The sequence below is a fragment of the Chelonia mydas genome, chromosome 1 (genome assembly GCF_015237465.2).
Source record: "Chelonia mydas isolate rCheMyd1 chromosome 1, rCheMyd1.pri.v2, whole genome shotgun sequence".
Lineage (NCBI taxonomy): Eukaryota > Metazoa > Chordata > Testudines > Cheloniidae > Chelonia > Chelonia mydas.
Window position 1 is genome coordinate 340,028,919 of NC_057849.1, and position 14,920 is coordinate 340,043,838.

The 14,920-nt window shown below is 41.2% G+C and overlaps 1 protein-coding gene across 6 annotated transcripts in view; it reads right to left on the bottom strand.

Annotated features, from left to right (window-relative positions):
- CHCHD3 (coiled-coil-helix-coiled-coil-helix domain containing 3) overlaps positions 1 to 14,920 on the bottom strand; it is a 246,413-nt gene that overhangs the window by 200,737 nt on the left and 30,756 nt on the right. For all 6 annotated transcript variants that reach the window (XM_037889374.2, XM_037889373.2, XM_043520868.1 and 3 more), the window contains exon 3: positions 6,147 to 6,228. In XM_037889374.2, coding sequence (XP_037745302.1) covers positions 6,147 to 6,228 — 82 coding nt within the window. The remainder of the gene's footprint in view (positions 1 to 6,146; positions 6,229 to 14,920) is intronic.

Genomic DNA, 14,920 nt, shown 5'->3' on the forward strand with positions numbered 1-14,920 from the left:
ATGCTTCAAAGCATCTTTATGTTTAATAGCATTTTTACTATGAGAATAAGGTTGAAGAAAGCAGACTTTTTTTGAAAGAGGAATAAAAACACAGCTATGTTTCACATGCTATTGTGTGTAAAAAGCTATAAAGCTAATTTAGAGACATGAAAGCATAAACTCGATGTACATTCTGATACAGTCCAGCTTTAAGTGCTTTTATAAAGAAAAGCTAGCAATGAAAAAGTAATATGTTTTCAAATTAAATTGCTTACAAAAGAAATAAAAACCCAAGCACAGCTAAGTTTTTATAATAGAATGTGGTGTCATTTAACTTCACTAATGTAAAGAACTGGGGTGAAAGATGTAAAAGCTATTTTTTGATGCATGAGCATCCTGACAGGCACACACCTCTCTACAAATTTCATCAAAAAAGATATTCGATGTGCTGACTGGCTTTTCTAGATAAAAGCTGTGAAAAAGATGTCAAAGGCTAGGGGTCAGAACTGGTGACATTTTTCTCTCTGTCAAAGTCTCTGACAAACGGATTGAGGGAGCAGGTGAGACGTTAATCACAACTGTATTTTTTTTTTTTTACTACTCACATGTATACCATTAGGTTCCTGCCAAATTGGCCTAGAACAGTCATGGTAGATACCCCCATAGCATTTTGTTATTCAGGGAAGACTACCAACTTACTTTCTAATGCACAGCTCCAGATGTACAAGCCTTGACATATGCACAATGTAAATCACTCCCCATGAAATTTCAACAACACTTTTGTTGCATTTTTCTTCTAATAGGTGCTAATGCATGTGTAGGGAAACAGAATTAACCTAAGCTTCAAGATCTTATCTACATTTTTGCATTTGAATTAAAAAAAAAAGGATACCATCAAAAGTATTCCTTCCCCATCGATGTTTATAACCATCTGGAAGGCTAAAAACCATTTTAAGCATTACATGGTAAGTGGGTTTGCTATGATATGTTCTGGACATGTTGGGCTACCAGTGTTTAAAAGTGAATTGTTTGCTTCAGCACTCTAACTCAATTTTAATGAAGAATTACATGGACTCTGCAAAAAGGTAGTGGTGGGCTGGGGAGGGGCCTTAGCAGACTGGTGTGGGAAGTTCCAGAGAAGGAAGAGAGGGGTCAACATTTTGCTTCTACTAAAAAGTATGGATCATGACTCAGAACATTGCTGAGTCGAATCAAAAAGGAATCCTGGCGGCTCCAGCCAGCACCGCTGACTGGGCCACTGACTGTCCGGTTGGGGGTGCCGTGCAGCAGGGCTGGCAGGCTCCCTGTTAGCCTCTGCACCGCGCGGCTCCCCGGAAGCAGCTGGTATGTTTGTCCCCCCTCCGGCTCCTACACCTACCTAGGGCAGGGGTGTGGAACCTAGAACCCACGGGCAGGATTCAGCCCCATGGTTCATTTCATCCAGCCCACGGTGCCCCCCGCACAGGGCTGGAGCTGCGAGCTCAGGCTCACCCCATTGTGGGGGGAAGCCCTGAGCTTCCGCGCCCCCCAGCGGGTAAGTGGCCCGCGATTGATTTTTTTCTGTGGGTCAATGGCCCGTGACAGAAAAAAGGTTCCCCACCCGAGCCCACTCCCCCAGCCGGAGCCCTCACTCCCTCCCCCGTGCCCCAACCCCCCTGCCCCAGCCCTGATCCCCCTACCACCCTCCAAACCCCTCACTCCCAACCTGGAGAACCCTCCTGCACCCCAAACCTTCATCCCCAGCCTCACATCAGAGCCCACATCCCCAGCCAGAGCCCTCACCCTCCCCACACATCCCAAACCCCTGCCCCAGCCCAGAGCCCTCAGCCCGCTCCCACACCCTGAACCTCTCATTTCTGAGACCACCCCGGAACCCACACCCCCAACCCAGAGCCCATACCTCCTCCCACACCCCAACTCCCTTCCTCAGCCCGGAGCCCCCTCCCATACTCCAACCCCTCAGCTCTGCCGCCGAGCCCAGAGCCACCTCCCATACCCCAAACCCCTCAACTCTAGCCCCACCCCAGAGCCCGCACCCCCAGCCAGAGCCCTCATCCCTGGTGAAATTGAGCAAGCAACAGAGGGAGAGGGGACTGAGTGAGTGGGAGCGGGGCCTCAGAGAAGGGGCAGGGCAAGGGTTTTCAATTTTGTGAGAGTAGAAAGTTGGCAACCCTATTGCTGAGACATCCTTCGCACCCCTGCTCCCTATATAGATTACTATACTCTTCCCAGCATGAATAAACTACGTGGGCTAAACATTGGTTGCATATGGAACCTAAACAACATAAAGCCATTCACAGAGGGACCTACAGAGCAGCTTCTGTAGGGTTCAGCAGAGCCTGATCTAGAGTGGAACACTTGCAACCCCATAGCTTTACATTAGCCAGAGTAATTCTAGCACATTCATAAAATGCAAATATCAACTAGAATGTAACTCATAGTATCTGATCAAGACCTCACATCAAGATCAGTGTGAAAAAATTTGCACCTCTTAAGACTGCAAGACAACTTTAAAAAAAAGAAATGAACACTGTTGAAAAAATTTTAAATAACTTTGGCACACTGCATAGAAAGAAAAAAGGAAGAAAAAAAAACCTGATGCTTCTTTCTTACTTAAGATTATTATGTACAAGATTCAAAGATTACTGCCAAGGCTGAGTTTTCTTATCATAGACTCTTCAAACCTCATCTCATTTTAAGACAAGAGAAGTGTATAAGTAGGGGCATTGCCAGCAGATCGAGGGACGTGATCGTTACCCTCTATTCGACACTGGTGAGGCCTCATCTGGAGTACTGTGTCCAGTTTTGGGCCCCACACTACAAGAAGGATGTGGAGAAATTGGAGAGAGTCCAGTGAAGGGCAACAAAAATGATTAGGGGTCTGGAACACATGACTTATGAGGAGAAGCTGAGGGAACTGGGATTGTTTAGTCTATGGAAGAGAAGAATGAGGGGGGATTTGATAGCTGCTTTTAACTACCTGAAAGGTGGATCCAAAGAGGATGGATCTAGACTATTCTCAGTGACAGGAGATGACAGGTCAAGGAGTAATGGTCTCAAATTGCAGTGGGGGAGACTTAGGTTGGATATTAGGAAAAACTTGTTCACTAGGAGGGTGGTGAAACACTGGAATGTGTTACCTAGGGAGCTGGTGGAATCCCCTTCCTTGGAAGTTTTTAAGGTCAGGCTTGACAAAGCCCTGGCTGGGATGATTTAGTTGGGATTGGTCCTGCTCTGGGCAGGGGGTTGGACTAGATGGCCTCCAGAGGTCCCTTCCAACTCTGTTATTCTATGATTCTAAGAGAGATCTCATCACCTATAGTATTTTTCTTACATTGACAACAAAATTCTTTATCACTAGCTAAATTCAGGCATGACTGTCAGCTATGATCTTTGCAAAACATGAAATCAGATGTTGAAAAGAAGGTCTGACAAAGCCAATCTGCTTCTTACCAAGGCAGGGCAAATGAAAATTGAATCACTGATATCCACCAATGAAAAAGTCTCAAGTCATAAAATAATAGAACCACAAAATAAAATTGCCACATGGTAAAAATGTTTACAAATTGCAATAAGTTAATCCTAAATGGAAGTACTGATCAAAATTTCTAAATTAAATTAAAAATAGCTGTAATATTTCAAAGAGAAGAGATTTTACCCTAACATATTGATTGGCTTTACTGCTTAATCAAAGGGGACTGATTATGTTTTAGAGCGTTTGTATTCTAGTATCCAATTATATACTCCGTCAACCTAATCCAATTAAATAATGTAGTGCTGTACAGGAAACAATTGAAATATATGCAGACAATTTTAGTAGTACTCATGAAATTATGATTTAAGAAATCTACCATAATGAGCCTTTCTCCCACTCAAAAGGGAAAGGACAGTACCTGGTTTATGATTTTTGTTCCATATGTTTAAAAATATATACGATGCACCCAGAACAAGAAAGAATTAGTTAACTTGAGTATGTGTAACTAATGACAGAAAAGACATTCTCCAAAACCTGGTTAGTAATTCAAATATTTTTAAAATAATTGCTAATGGATTATTGTACACTATTTAAAATATGTCCTAACAATTTCAGGATCCAAGGCCTCATAGCCTCTTTTCCCTGTGAACCATTAAACAGCCACTCATAATAAATAACATTTGTGAGGAATAGATAATAAAAATTAAAAGGACACAAAGAAATCACGAAGTAGCTTCTTTCCACTGAGCTGTTAGTACAGCACTTTGCATCTTTAAAGCACTATGCGAGCACTAAGTATTAAAGCAGTTCCAGAACTGAACAAAACACAGAAACATTGGACAAGAAACTAACACTTTTCCTGATGTCAAAATTTACTCTTGTTCAAGCAGAAGAGTTCTAAAGCTGTGTCTACACTAAAAAGGCCTGGTCTACATTTAAAAAAATGTAGGTAGACCTAGCTATGTCACTGAGACCTGTGAAAAAATTCACACCCTAAGCTCCATAATTAGATCGACCTAACCCCTGGTGTAGATGTGGCTAGGCTGATAGAAGAATTCTTCCATTGACCTGACTACTGCAGGAGACATGAATTAACTGCATCGATGGAAAAACCCCTTCCATCAGCGTAGGAAGCTTCTGCACTATGGCACTACAGTGGCACAGCTATATCACTGTTGCTCTGCCACTGTAGCAGCTGTAATGTAGACATGCCCAGAGGCTATACCAGCACAGCTACGCAAGCATAACCCCATAGCGCAGATGCAGCCTACACCAATGGAAGGGGTTTTCCCTCAGTGTAGGAATACCACCTCCCTGACCCATGGTAACTATGTTGATAGATTTCAGAGTAACAGCCGTGTTAGTCTGTATTCGCAAAAAGAAAAGGAGGACTTGTGGCACCTTAGAGACTAACCAATTTATTTGAGCATGAGCTTTCGTGAGCTACAGCTCACTTCATCGGATGCATACTGTGGAAACTGCAGAAGACATTATACACAGAGACCATGAAACAATACCTCCTCCCACCCCACTCTCCTGCTGGTAATAGCTTATCTAAAGTGATCATCAAGTTGGGCCATTTCCAGCACAAATCCAGGTTTTCTCACCCTCCGCCCCCCCACACACAAACTCACTCTCCTGCTGGTAATAGCCCATCCAAAGTGACCACTCTCTTCACAATGTGTATGATAATCAAGGTGGGCCATTTCCTGCACAAATCCAGGTTCTCTCACCCCCTCACCCCCCTCCAAAAACCACACACACAAACTCACTCTCCTTTGGATAGGCTATTACCAGCAGGAGAGTGAGTTTGTGTGTGTGGTTTTTGGAGGGGGGTGAGGGGGTGAGAGAACCTGGATTTGTGCAGGAAATGGCCCACCTTGATTATCATACACATTGTGAAGAGAGTGGTCACTTTGGATGGGCTATTACCAGCAGGAGAGTGAGTTTGGGGGGGGGGGGGGGGGGTGAGAAAACCTGGATTTGTGCTGGAAATGGCCCAACTTGATGATCACTTTAGATAAGCTATTACCAGCAGGAGAGTGGGGTGGGAGGAGGTATTGTTTCATGGTCTCTGTGTATATAATGTCTTCTGCAGTTTCCACAGTATGCATCCGATGAAGTGAGCTGTAGCTCACGAAAGCTCATGCTCAAATAAATTGGTTAGTCTCTAAGGTGCCACAAGTACTCCTTTTCTTTTTATGTTCATAGAAGTATTCTTCCGTCGGCTTAGCTGCATCTATACTGGGGGTTAGGTCGGCATAACTGTGTTGGTCAGGAGTGTGTTTTTTCCACGCCCCAAACAGACGTACCTATGTCAACCTAATTTAAGTGTAGGCCAAACCTAAATAGCATAACTCTAAGAAAAATGCAGAAGTATTTCCATGCAGCAAAGTGTTTTCTAGGACTACAGATTTAGTTTAAAAAGTGAAGAAACTGGCCTGACAAGGCAAGTCAGGCTTGTGATGTCGAAGCAATTTAGATCAAAATTTAATATGAGCAGTTAATTTGTTTTAACAATGCTTAACACCAAAACGAATAATATAAGCAAAAGGACTGCTAAGAGTTTCTACTGATGGCACTGTAGTTCAATATTTACATTAAACAGATCTTATACCTCCTCAGTTACTGTAACCTATCAAAAGCATTACATAAATTTAAAAAATATAGTTACAGCTGATTACAAACAAACCTTTTTTGAGATTCAGTCTCCCTCCTGGCTTGTTCCAATGTCAATTCTTCAGCTACTCTTTTCTTTAGTTCTTCTTCATTAACTACAATTAGCAAAAAAAAAAAAAAATTAACTTTAAACTTGACAATTTAAAAATATGTTGGAGGAACACAGTATTATGTCCAATTACAGAAGCAAGCAAAATTTTGCAAACAGTTTTTTATTTTCTTCATTTCTCTATTCAGCAATGTATGCATTTTCCTCAAATTGTCTTCATTACAAATTTTCAATTAACACACTCCCACCAAAAAAAAGTTATGTCATGTCATAAGAGACACACACACACCCCACATAAATCTTCCTGTAACTTTGAACCTCTAACACCTTAGCATCAACAAGTAAACTGGGTTAGGAGGGAAACAAGTTCCAGTAAGAAGGATGCTCCTCTGGTAGCTCCCTTTTGTTTAAGGGAACTATCTCAAGTGCCTCCTCTAATCTCTACTGTGGCAAGGAGAAAGAATCATATATTCGGATCCCAAAGCACTTAAGACATTAAGGTTAAAGCCAACACCCTGACCTCCACCCAGGAACTTAACAGAAATCAGTACAGTTTCCAGAGTGCTGCCTCACACATCACTCAAATGGCCTGCTGCATTTTGCATTACCCTGAGACTAAATGGTCCCAAATGGATAAGGGAAGCAGGTTCACATCAGAGAAAGATTTGCACACTTCTAGATAGGCCCAAACTGGAAAAAAAAAATCTTCTTCGCCACTGGCTACTATTTGATCTTCCAAAAATCAGTCATGAACCTACTAAAAGTCCAAGACTGCACAGTCTGAGTCAAAAATAGCAGACTCATCCCCCCCCATCTCTTAACCAGGGCTAGAAAGCTCACCCATGCCAGCTACTCCGGTTGCTTTCAACAAATCATTGTCACTGCTTTGGTTTCATCTGCATATGGCCTAACCCAGCAGAGTCTCAAATTCTCTCCAATTTCATAAAGACACTGATTATTATTATATGGGATTACTCTATTTCCAAATGTGTACCAAATATGTATTTTATAGCATCCCAAAAAGCTAAAAATACAAAAGGTATCAATTAACTTTAAGGAACATGGATCTAGTTCACATGTTGCAGCACACACTAATCTCCCCCAGCACCTCAGTGAGCATCACAGATAAAAACAAAAGCAATTTAGATTCTGTTAAGAATGTAGGAAATTTCTGTATTTTTATGGAGACTCAGTTTACCCACTCACTGTTTTATTGCTACCTACTTGGACTGAGATAGTTACTTCTTTCCAGATACTCCCCTAGTGCTAAGGAGACAGGGTGGGGTGTCTGACCATCATTAAGGACCATCAACTTATTTTGCAGCTCTCCCTTCATTCTGTCAGGGCATGCCAGAAAGAGGAACTATGAATTCAGAGGAGACGTCATGAACCGGATGACTGCAGACCAACAGACGGGTCTTGGAACCCTGAAAGGTCATGAACCCCAAAGAATGCTCAGAACTCATGTGAACCTGAGCCATTTAGGGATCTGGGGCAAAAAAAAATTGTCCCTTCGAGCCCTGATATTCTATGATTCTATGATTCACAAGTAATGGTATACAGATGCTCACTGTTTTACCTGGATCTGTGTATCTCATGCTGTCTACAGTAGAGAATTATTGTTCTAGAAATCCTTCTGCGAGGCCTGTGTCTGTTTACTTCAACTATCACATGTCCCTGGAAGGGTAAACTATAAACCTGAGTGCCTACAAAGGTGGAGCTTTGAGGAAGGAAGTGCTTAAGCTTCTGGGGATCAACACTCAACTTGGGAGCCTAGGACATTTAGATCACAAGGTGCGATTTCCAGGAGAGGAGTGTAACAGATAATTCAATAAGATCTACCAAAGATATTGTAGAAAACTGCCTTAAGTTTAAATATCTTTGGAATCAACTTTATTATAAATGCAAAGTTTATGTATAATGGTGGGATTGCATGTAACTTCTCTAGGGAGGAGACATGGCCAATGTAAACCCTGAGAAATGTTATGAGCTTCAAAGGACTATTTTAAATGATATTCTACACATGAAGGAACTTTTGGGACAAACAAGTTAAGTGGGGGAGGAGGTAAATGCAAATTCCCACCTCTGGACCCAGCCTTTTAAAGCTACACACTAAGGAGAGAACCACTGTTTAACTAACTACCTATTCACAGATCAAAGACCCAAATAGTATAAAGGAAAGACTAACCTCTGCATAGGGGTTCTTTTTCTGAGCAAAAGGCATGATGAACTTGTAACCACAGAAAAACCCTTGTGAGAGATTTGAAGGACTGAGCACTACCGGAGCTCTTTTTGGAGCTGGGGTGATCTTTGATAAGCTTATTAGCATGTGTATAGGTTCTTTAGTTGTTCTACTATGTTTTCTCTGTAATGCTGTCACCTTAGAAAGACCTGTGTTGTACATTATAGCTGTGGGCAATTACACTGTTTGTAAGTTCTGAGGCAAAAGCAGCATATGCAGGGAGCAGTGCAACCTGGAAAAACCTCAGACAGGAGTGACAAACATGTAGGTCTCTGCCCAAGAGAGGTGACACCTGGGAACTGGAAGCCGAGAAGTGGGTGCCCTTGCTGGACTAGAGAAGCCAGAGCCAGTGACTGAAACCTTCCCACACAAAGCACAGTCTCTAGCTCCAACATCTCTGGCACGCTTCCTGTGCACAGTCTGTCTGGTACTTCTTGTCACAGTTCAGGACAACAGCACCTGTATTCCCTCTCCATAGTCCAGCAAGGGCACCCACTTCTAGGCTTCCAGCTCCCAGCCATCAACTCTTTTGGGAGGAGAGCTGTGAGTTTCCCTCCTGATCACTGTTTTTCCAGGCTGCATGGTTCCCTGCCTACGCTGCTTTGTTTGCTCCTCAGAGATTGTAAACAGCGTAAATGCCCACAGTTATAAGGTACTACACAGCCATAATACAAGGACTGCAAAAAACATTTTATGTGAATCAATCTGAATATATTAAACTTAACTTTGAAAAGATATTTCAATATTTCACATCTCTAATTCAGCTCTTGGCAACGTACACACGTATACAGAATAACAATTAAACTGCTCACCAGAATCAGTTTCCTGAAGTTTATTGTTCTTGTGTAAGAAAAAAATAAAAAGAAGTCTAATGAAGCATGGAACTGTCTTTTAAAGTATAATAAATAAGATTTAGATATCAGCTAATACAGACATGACACATTTAACCTGATTACATATTGATCAGCCAAATATTAATAGGGAATAAAAAAAAAGTGGCAGATCACTGAATAAGATTCTGTTATATAGGTGGAATGCTTCATATCTCAGTGAAGATTATAATTTCAAGAGGAGGAGGACTTGGTATGAGGAAAAACAGCCTCAAAATTTCATTTGTCAGGAAAACAAAGAATCTGAAAGAAACTGCATCTGTTAGAACAGGTTCTGCGTTAGAGCAAAAAGACTTTTCACATCTAATGGTAATTTCTGCTCAGACCATACGATATTCAAAACAGACAACTGGTTAAAAAAAAAAAAACTACCAGAGAACTGGTAGATAAGTCTGGTCAAACAAGTGTCATCTAAGGAAAGTAAAAACAGAGCCACTGCCAAAAATTAAATAAATAAGGTTTAACAAAATGGCACAATAACAAAAGAGAAAATTAAAGACAGACCCCACATTTTATTCCTTTAACAAATCTTGAAATGTTTGCATCTCACAGATATTATACAGTTCCATAAAGAACTCGTGAATGGTACTTCAGTGTATACACCGTCAAAACTAAAGCAAAGTGGTTTTGCACCATAGCTCAAAAAAATATACAACTCCAGAACCCATCTATGTCCCCAACCACACCAGTCTTCAGAATGTGCAGTGAATTTAAAATACTCATGGACTGACCAGCCCAGAAGACAGAGAGAAACATCACCCAGACTCCCAATAGCGTCAGCACATCCTCTCCCAAAACTCCAGTTCTGTGGATGTTCTGGGTTCACAATTTAACTCTTACAGGGCAAGTGACAGGTGAAGCAACAGACATATAGATAGACTTTGCCTAGGATTTTAAACACCATTACTCTTTAGATAGCATGAAAAATACACAGATCAAGACAGAACAACATGCACCTTTATATGCAGTTTCCCATCTCAGTTTCCTCACCATTCTGGACAATTTTTTGGTTTTAGGGAAGAGTATTGTGAGGACTCTTGGGGGAGGGATAGCTAAGTGATTTGAGCATTGGCCTGCTAAACCCAGGGTTGTGAGTTCAATCCTTGAGGGGGCCATTTAGGGATCTGCGGCAAAAACTGGGGATTGGTCCTGCTTTGAGCAGGGGGTTGGACTAGATGATCTCCTGAGGTCCCTTACAACCCTGATATTCTCTGACTCCAGGCTCATCATCCTGCATCTGACTTCTCACCATAATCATATTGTCTGTCTTCCTCTGTTCTAAGTAAGCTTCCTTCCTTTCACCTTATGGTCCTGCAGTAAATCAGGACCCTGCCCCCTGAAAGCATGGCGCTCTCTCCTGCCCAAGCTTCCTGTGCATCTGTGAGAGACCCTCAAGTTTGTGTGCGCATCCCACCAACAGCCCTAGATTTCTTTCTTCTGCTGCTGGGGCCGTGTCTACGTTACAGGCACTACAGCACTGCAGCTATGCCACTGTAGCACCATAGCTTAGGCACACCTTACAGCAACAGAAGGAGTTTTTCCATTGTTTTAGTAACCTCACACCCCTGAGTGAAGATAGCTAGGTCAATCTAACTGGGTCTACAACAGGGTGTAGCTGCAGTGCTTAGGCGTGTAGCACTATAGCTATGTCAACCCAAGCTTTAAGTGTAGACCAGGCCTACAGATTTTCATTTCTCCAGCCTCCGAGGGCTTGCCTACACTTGGCACACTGCAGTGGTGCAGCTGCACTTAGCAAAGATGCAACCTATGCCGACAGGAGACTCCTGTCAGCAACCGAGGAGCGGTAGATATGTTGACAGGAGAAGCCCTCCCGTCAACACAGTAGTAATGTCTACACGGGGGGTTAGGTCCGTATAACTATATCGCTCTGGGGGGTGGATTTTCCACAGCCCTGAGCGACACAGTTATACAGACATAAATTTGTAGTGTAGACCAAGCATAAGGGCAGGTCTACATCTGAAATGCTGCTTCAGTGCGGTTGCATCGGCAGAGAATTAGGTTGGTGTAACTACATTGCTCCGAGGATAAAATCGTCGTACTAACATGAGGTTTCTAAGCCATCACTCTGTTCACAAGGATTGTAGGTTACATCCTCTTTCCCATCCTTTGTTTTCTATATTGAAAGTATCAGTTCTTCAGGACAGGAGCTGCATCATACTAAACATTTGTACAATGCCTAGTAAAATGAGGCTCAATTGTGGCAGGAGCCTCTAGTCCCACCATAATACAAACAAGTAAATAAATAAAGGATGCAGCTGCAGCAGCAACTGTGGAAGTTTTAATCAGAAAAAGTTCAGCGCAAATGCAGCTGTGAGATAATTGGAGGGTCTGCTGAATTACCTGCGAGTAATGGAAGCAGTTACACAGGGTAAAGACACTACAGACACACAAACCAATGCCTTTGCATCAATCTTTGCTTCAGAAGATGGAGAGTTACCTAACCCAGATCTATTACTTTCAGGTAAAAAGCGGAAGCATAGTCAGTCAGAGATGAAGATGTCAAAGAGAGGAGACATTTGAATCAATTAAAAAGCAAAAAGTCATACATCTCTGAAGGAATTTAAGAATGAAGCGCCAAAGTTGCAAACAAAATTATACACTAATTAAAATCAATTACTATATTGGCGGCTTAGAGGGTACCAAATGTTTTACTTAAAAAAAGCAGCAGGAGAAACCCTGAGTTATTATAGCCAAACAACTTTACTTTGGTATCGAGTAAGTTAGCTGAAAAGATAGTTACAAATAGAACTATTAAACAACTGTAAATGAAAACTATTAAAATCTAATATTATTCTTTGATGATATATCAACAAAATAGTGAAAGAAAGATAACCTTTGACAAAGTTATTCACAAGAGGCTGTTAAGAAAACTAAACAGTCATGATGTGACAGCTAAAGTACTATCATAGATTAAGAACTAGTTAAGACAGAAAACAAAGCAAAAGAAAGTAGCATAGAAAAGAAAGCAATCAGTGAGGTGGCAACATCTGCAGATGACTACCCTAAATCACACATGGAGACTACAGAAGACTGGGAGGAACTTAAAAGGGAACTTAGCAGGTGGACACACTGGTAGAAGAAATGCAATTTGGATGAAAAGGTAGTGCACAGTTGAAGGAATAATTTGAATTATTCATGCATGTTGTTGGTTTCTACATCAACTACAGCCATGCAGGAAATATTTGGGTGTCCTGGGCAGTTCAAAGAAAACGTCTGTTTGATGTTCTGAGATGGTCAAAAAGGAAACAACAAAATGTTAGGAAGAAAGGGAATAGAAAATAATGCCAGAACAACAAAAATTAGTAATACTCCCCAGCCCAACTTGAATACCACGTCCATTCTATCTCAAAATAGATACAGCAAAGAATGGGTCTTTCTAAAAGATCTGTAAATTCTGGATGAGGTGATAGATTTGATAAAGGAATCACTTAGAGTTCTATGGCCCACATTATGCATTAGGTCAGATTAGATCATCATAATAGTTGCTTCTGACCTTAAAAAAACCAATTAATACGTGACACAAGGGGTCTAAAAATGAGACGAGTGAAAAAAGTGAAAATGGTTAATTGACAGAAAAGAAAGGTATATAAGATAATGAGTAATATGGAGAAGGAAAATCAACAACTTTTACTTACCCTCCCATAATTCAGAGATAAGGGGACAATGAAAAGAAGCTGGAGGGCAACACATTTAAAATTGAAAAAGAGAGTGTTCTTTGTGGGGGTTTTAATACAAAATGGGCAAAGAAATAGAACCGCCTCAGTTATGCTTTATGGTATAAAAAAAAGTAATAGTCAGGAGTATAACTTAGGGCATAAGAAAACCACTGCCAAATGTTAGAAAGAAATTCTCCCTCTGGGCATACTGTTCCAGAATTCACAAAAAGAAAAGGAGTACTTGCGGCACCTTAGAGACTAACACATTTATTTGAGCGTAAGCTTTTGTGAGCTACAGCTCACTTCATCGGATGCATTCAGTGGAAAATACAGTGGGGAGATTTATATACACAGAGAACATGAAACAGTGGGCGTACCATAAACACTAACGAGAGTGATCACTTAAGGTGAGCTATTACCAGCCTAAGTTAATTGTATCCAGTTTGCAAATTAATTCCAATTCAGCAGTCTCTCGTTGGAGTCCATTTTTGAAGTTTTTTTGTTGAAGAATTGAAACTTTTAGGTCTCTAATCGAGTGACCAAAGAGATTGAAGTGAAGTGTTCTCCAACTGGTTTTTGAATGTTATAATTCTTGACGTCTAATTTGCAAACTGGATACAATTAACTTAGGCTTGAATAGAGACTGGGAATGGATGGGTCATTACACAAAGTAAAACTATTTCCCCATATTTATTCCCCCCCTCCACCCCCACTGTTCCTCAGACGTTCTTGCCAACTGCTGGAAATGGCCCACCTTGATTATCACTACAAAAGGTTCCCTCCACCCCCCGTAATAGCTCATAGAATCATAGAAGCATAGAATCATAGAATATCAGGGTTGGAAGGGACCTCAGGAGGTCATCTAGTCCAACCCCCTGCTCAAAGCAGGGCCAATCCCCAATTTTTGCCCCAGATCCCTAAATGGCCCCCTCAAGGATTGAACTCACAACCCTGGGTTTAGCAGGCCAATGCTCAAACCACTGAGCTATCCCTCCCCCCAAAGTGATCACCTTAAGTGATCACTCTGGTTACAGTGTGTATGGTAACACCCATGGTTTCATGTTCTCTATGTATATAAATCTCCCCACTGTATTTTCCACTGAATGCATCCAATGAAGTGAGCTGTAGCTCACGAAAGCTTATGCTCAAATAAATTTGTTAGTCTCTAAGGTGCCACAAGTCCTCCTGTTCTTTTTGCGAATACAGACTAACACGGCTGATACTCTGAAACCTGTTCCAGAATTGTCTACTGCAAGTACCCTGCACTTATTTCTGAAGCATCTAGTACTATTAGAAACAGGATACTGGGATATACAGGTCACTGGTATGATCCTGTATGGAAATTTCCTATGTTCCTATATACACTAAACACTTACATTACCATCAAGTATGGGACCATGCTCCTTAAGGCGATCTCCAAAACTATCATCTGTCTCACTATCTGGCAAGGCAACTACAGCCCTATAGACATTCAAGTTAATGAAGATGTCAGAAAGAAAATTCTTAACTGCATGCTAATAATCATAAATATTGAATCAGAAAGCACAGTGTTACAAACAACTTGGTGACTTGGAACATTAACAACATCAACCTAAGGGTTTATTGTGTATTTTATTGTGCCTTCAGAATTAAACTGACTTTTCCCTCACCTTCCAATCTGAGATACAATATGCAAATAACTTCATTTTTATTGTTTGCCACTTTATAAGCACTCCAATTTGGACCACAGCTAAGTTCCACACATTATATGACAGGTATACAAGTTGAAAACCAATGAAAACAAGAACCTTGCAACTTTCATTCTTCTTTTTTTAATCTAGCCAATTGTATAAATTGTATGCAGTGCAAGTAGATTATTAGTTTCCACCTGACCAGAAAAAATTACATGATACATGGACTGAAACACAAAGTACTCTGAGCTATTAGGTT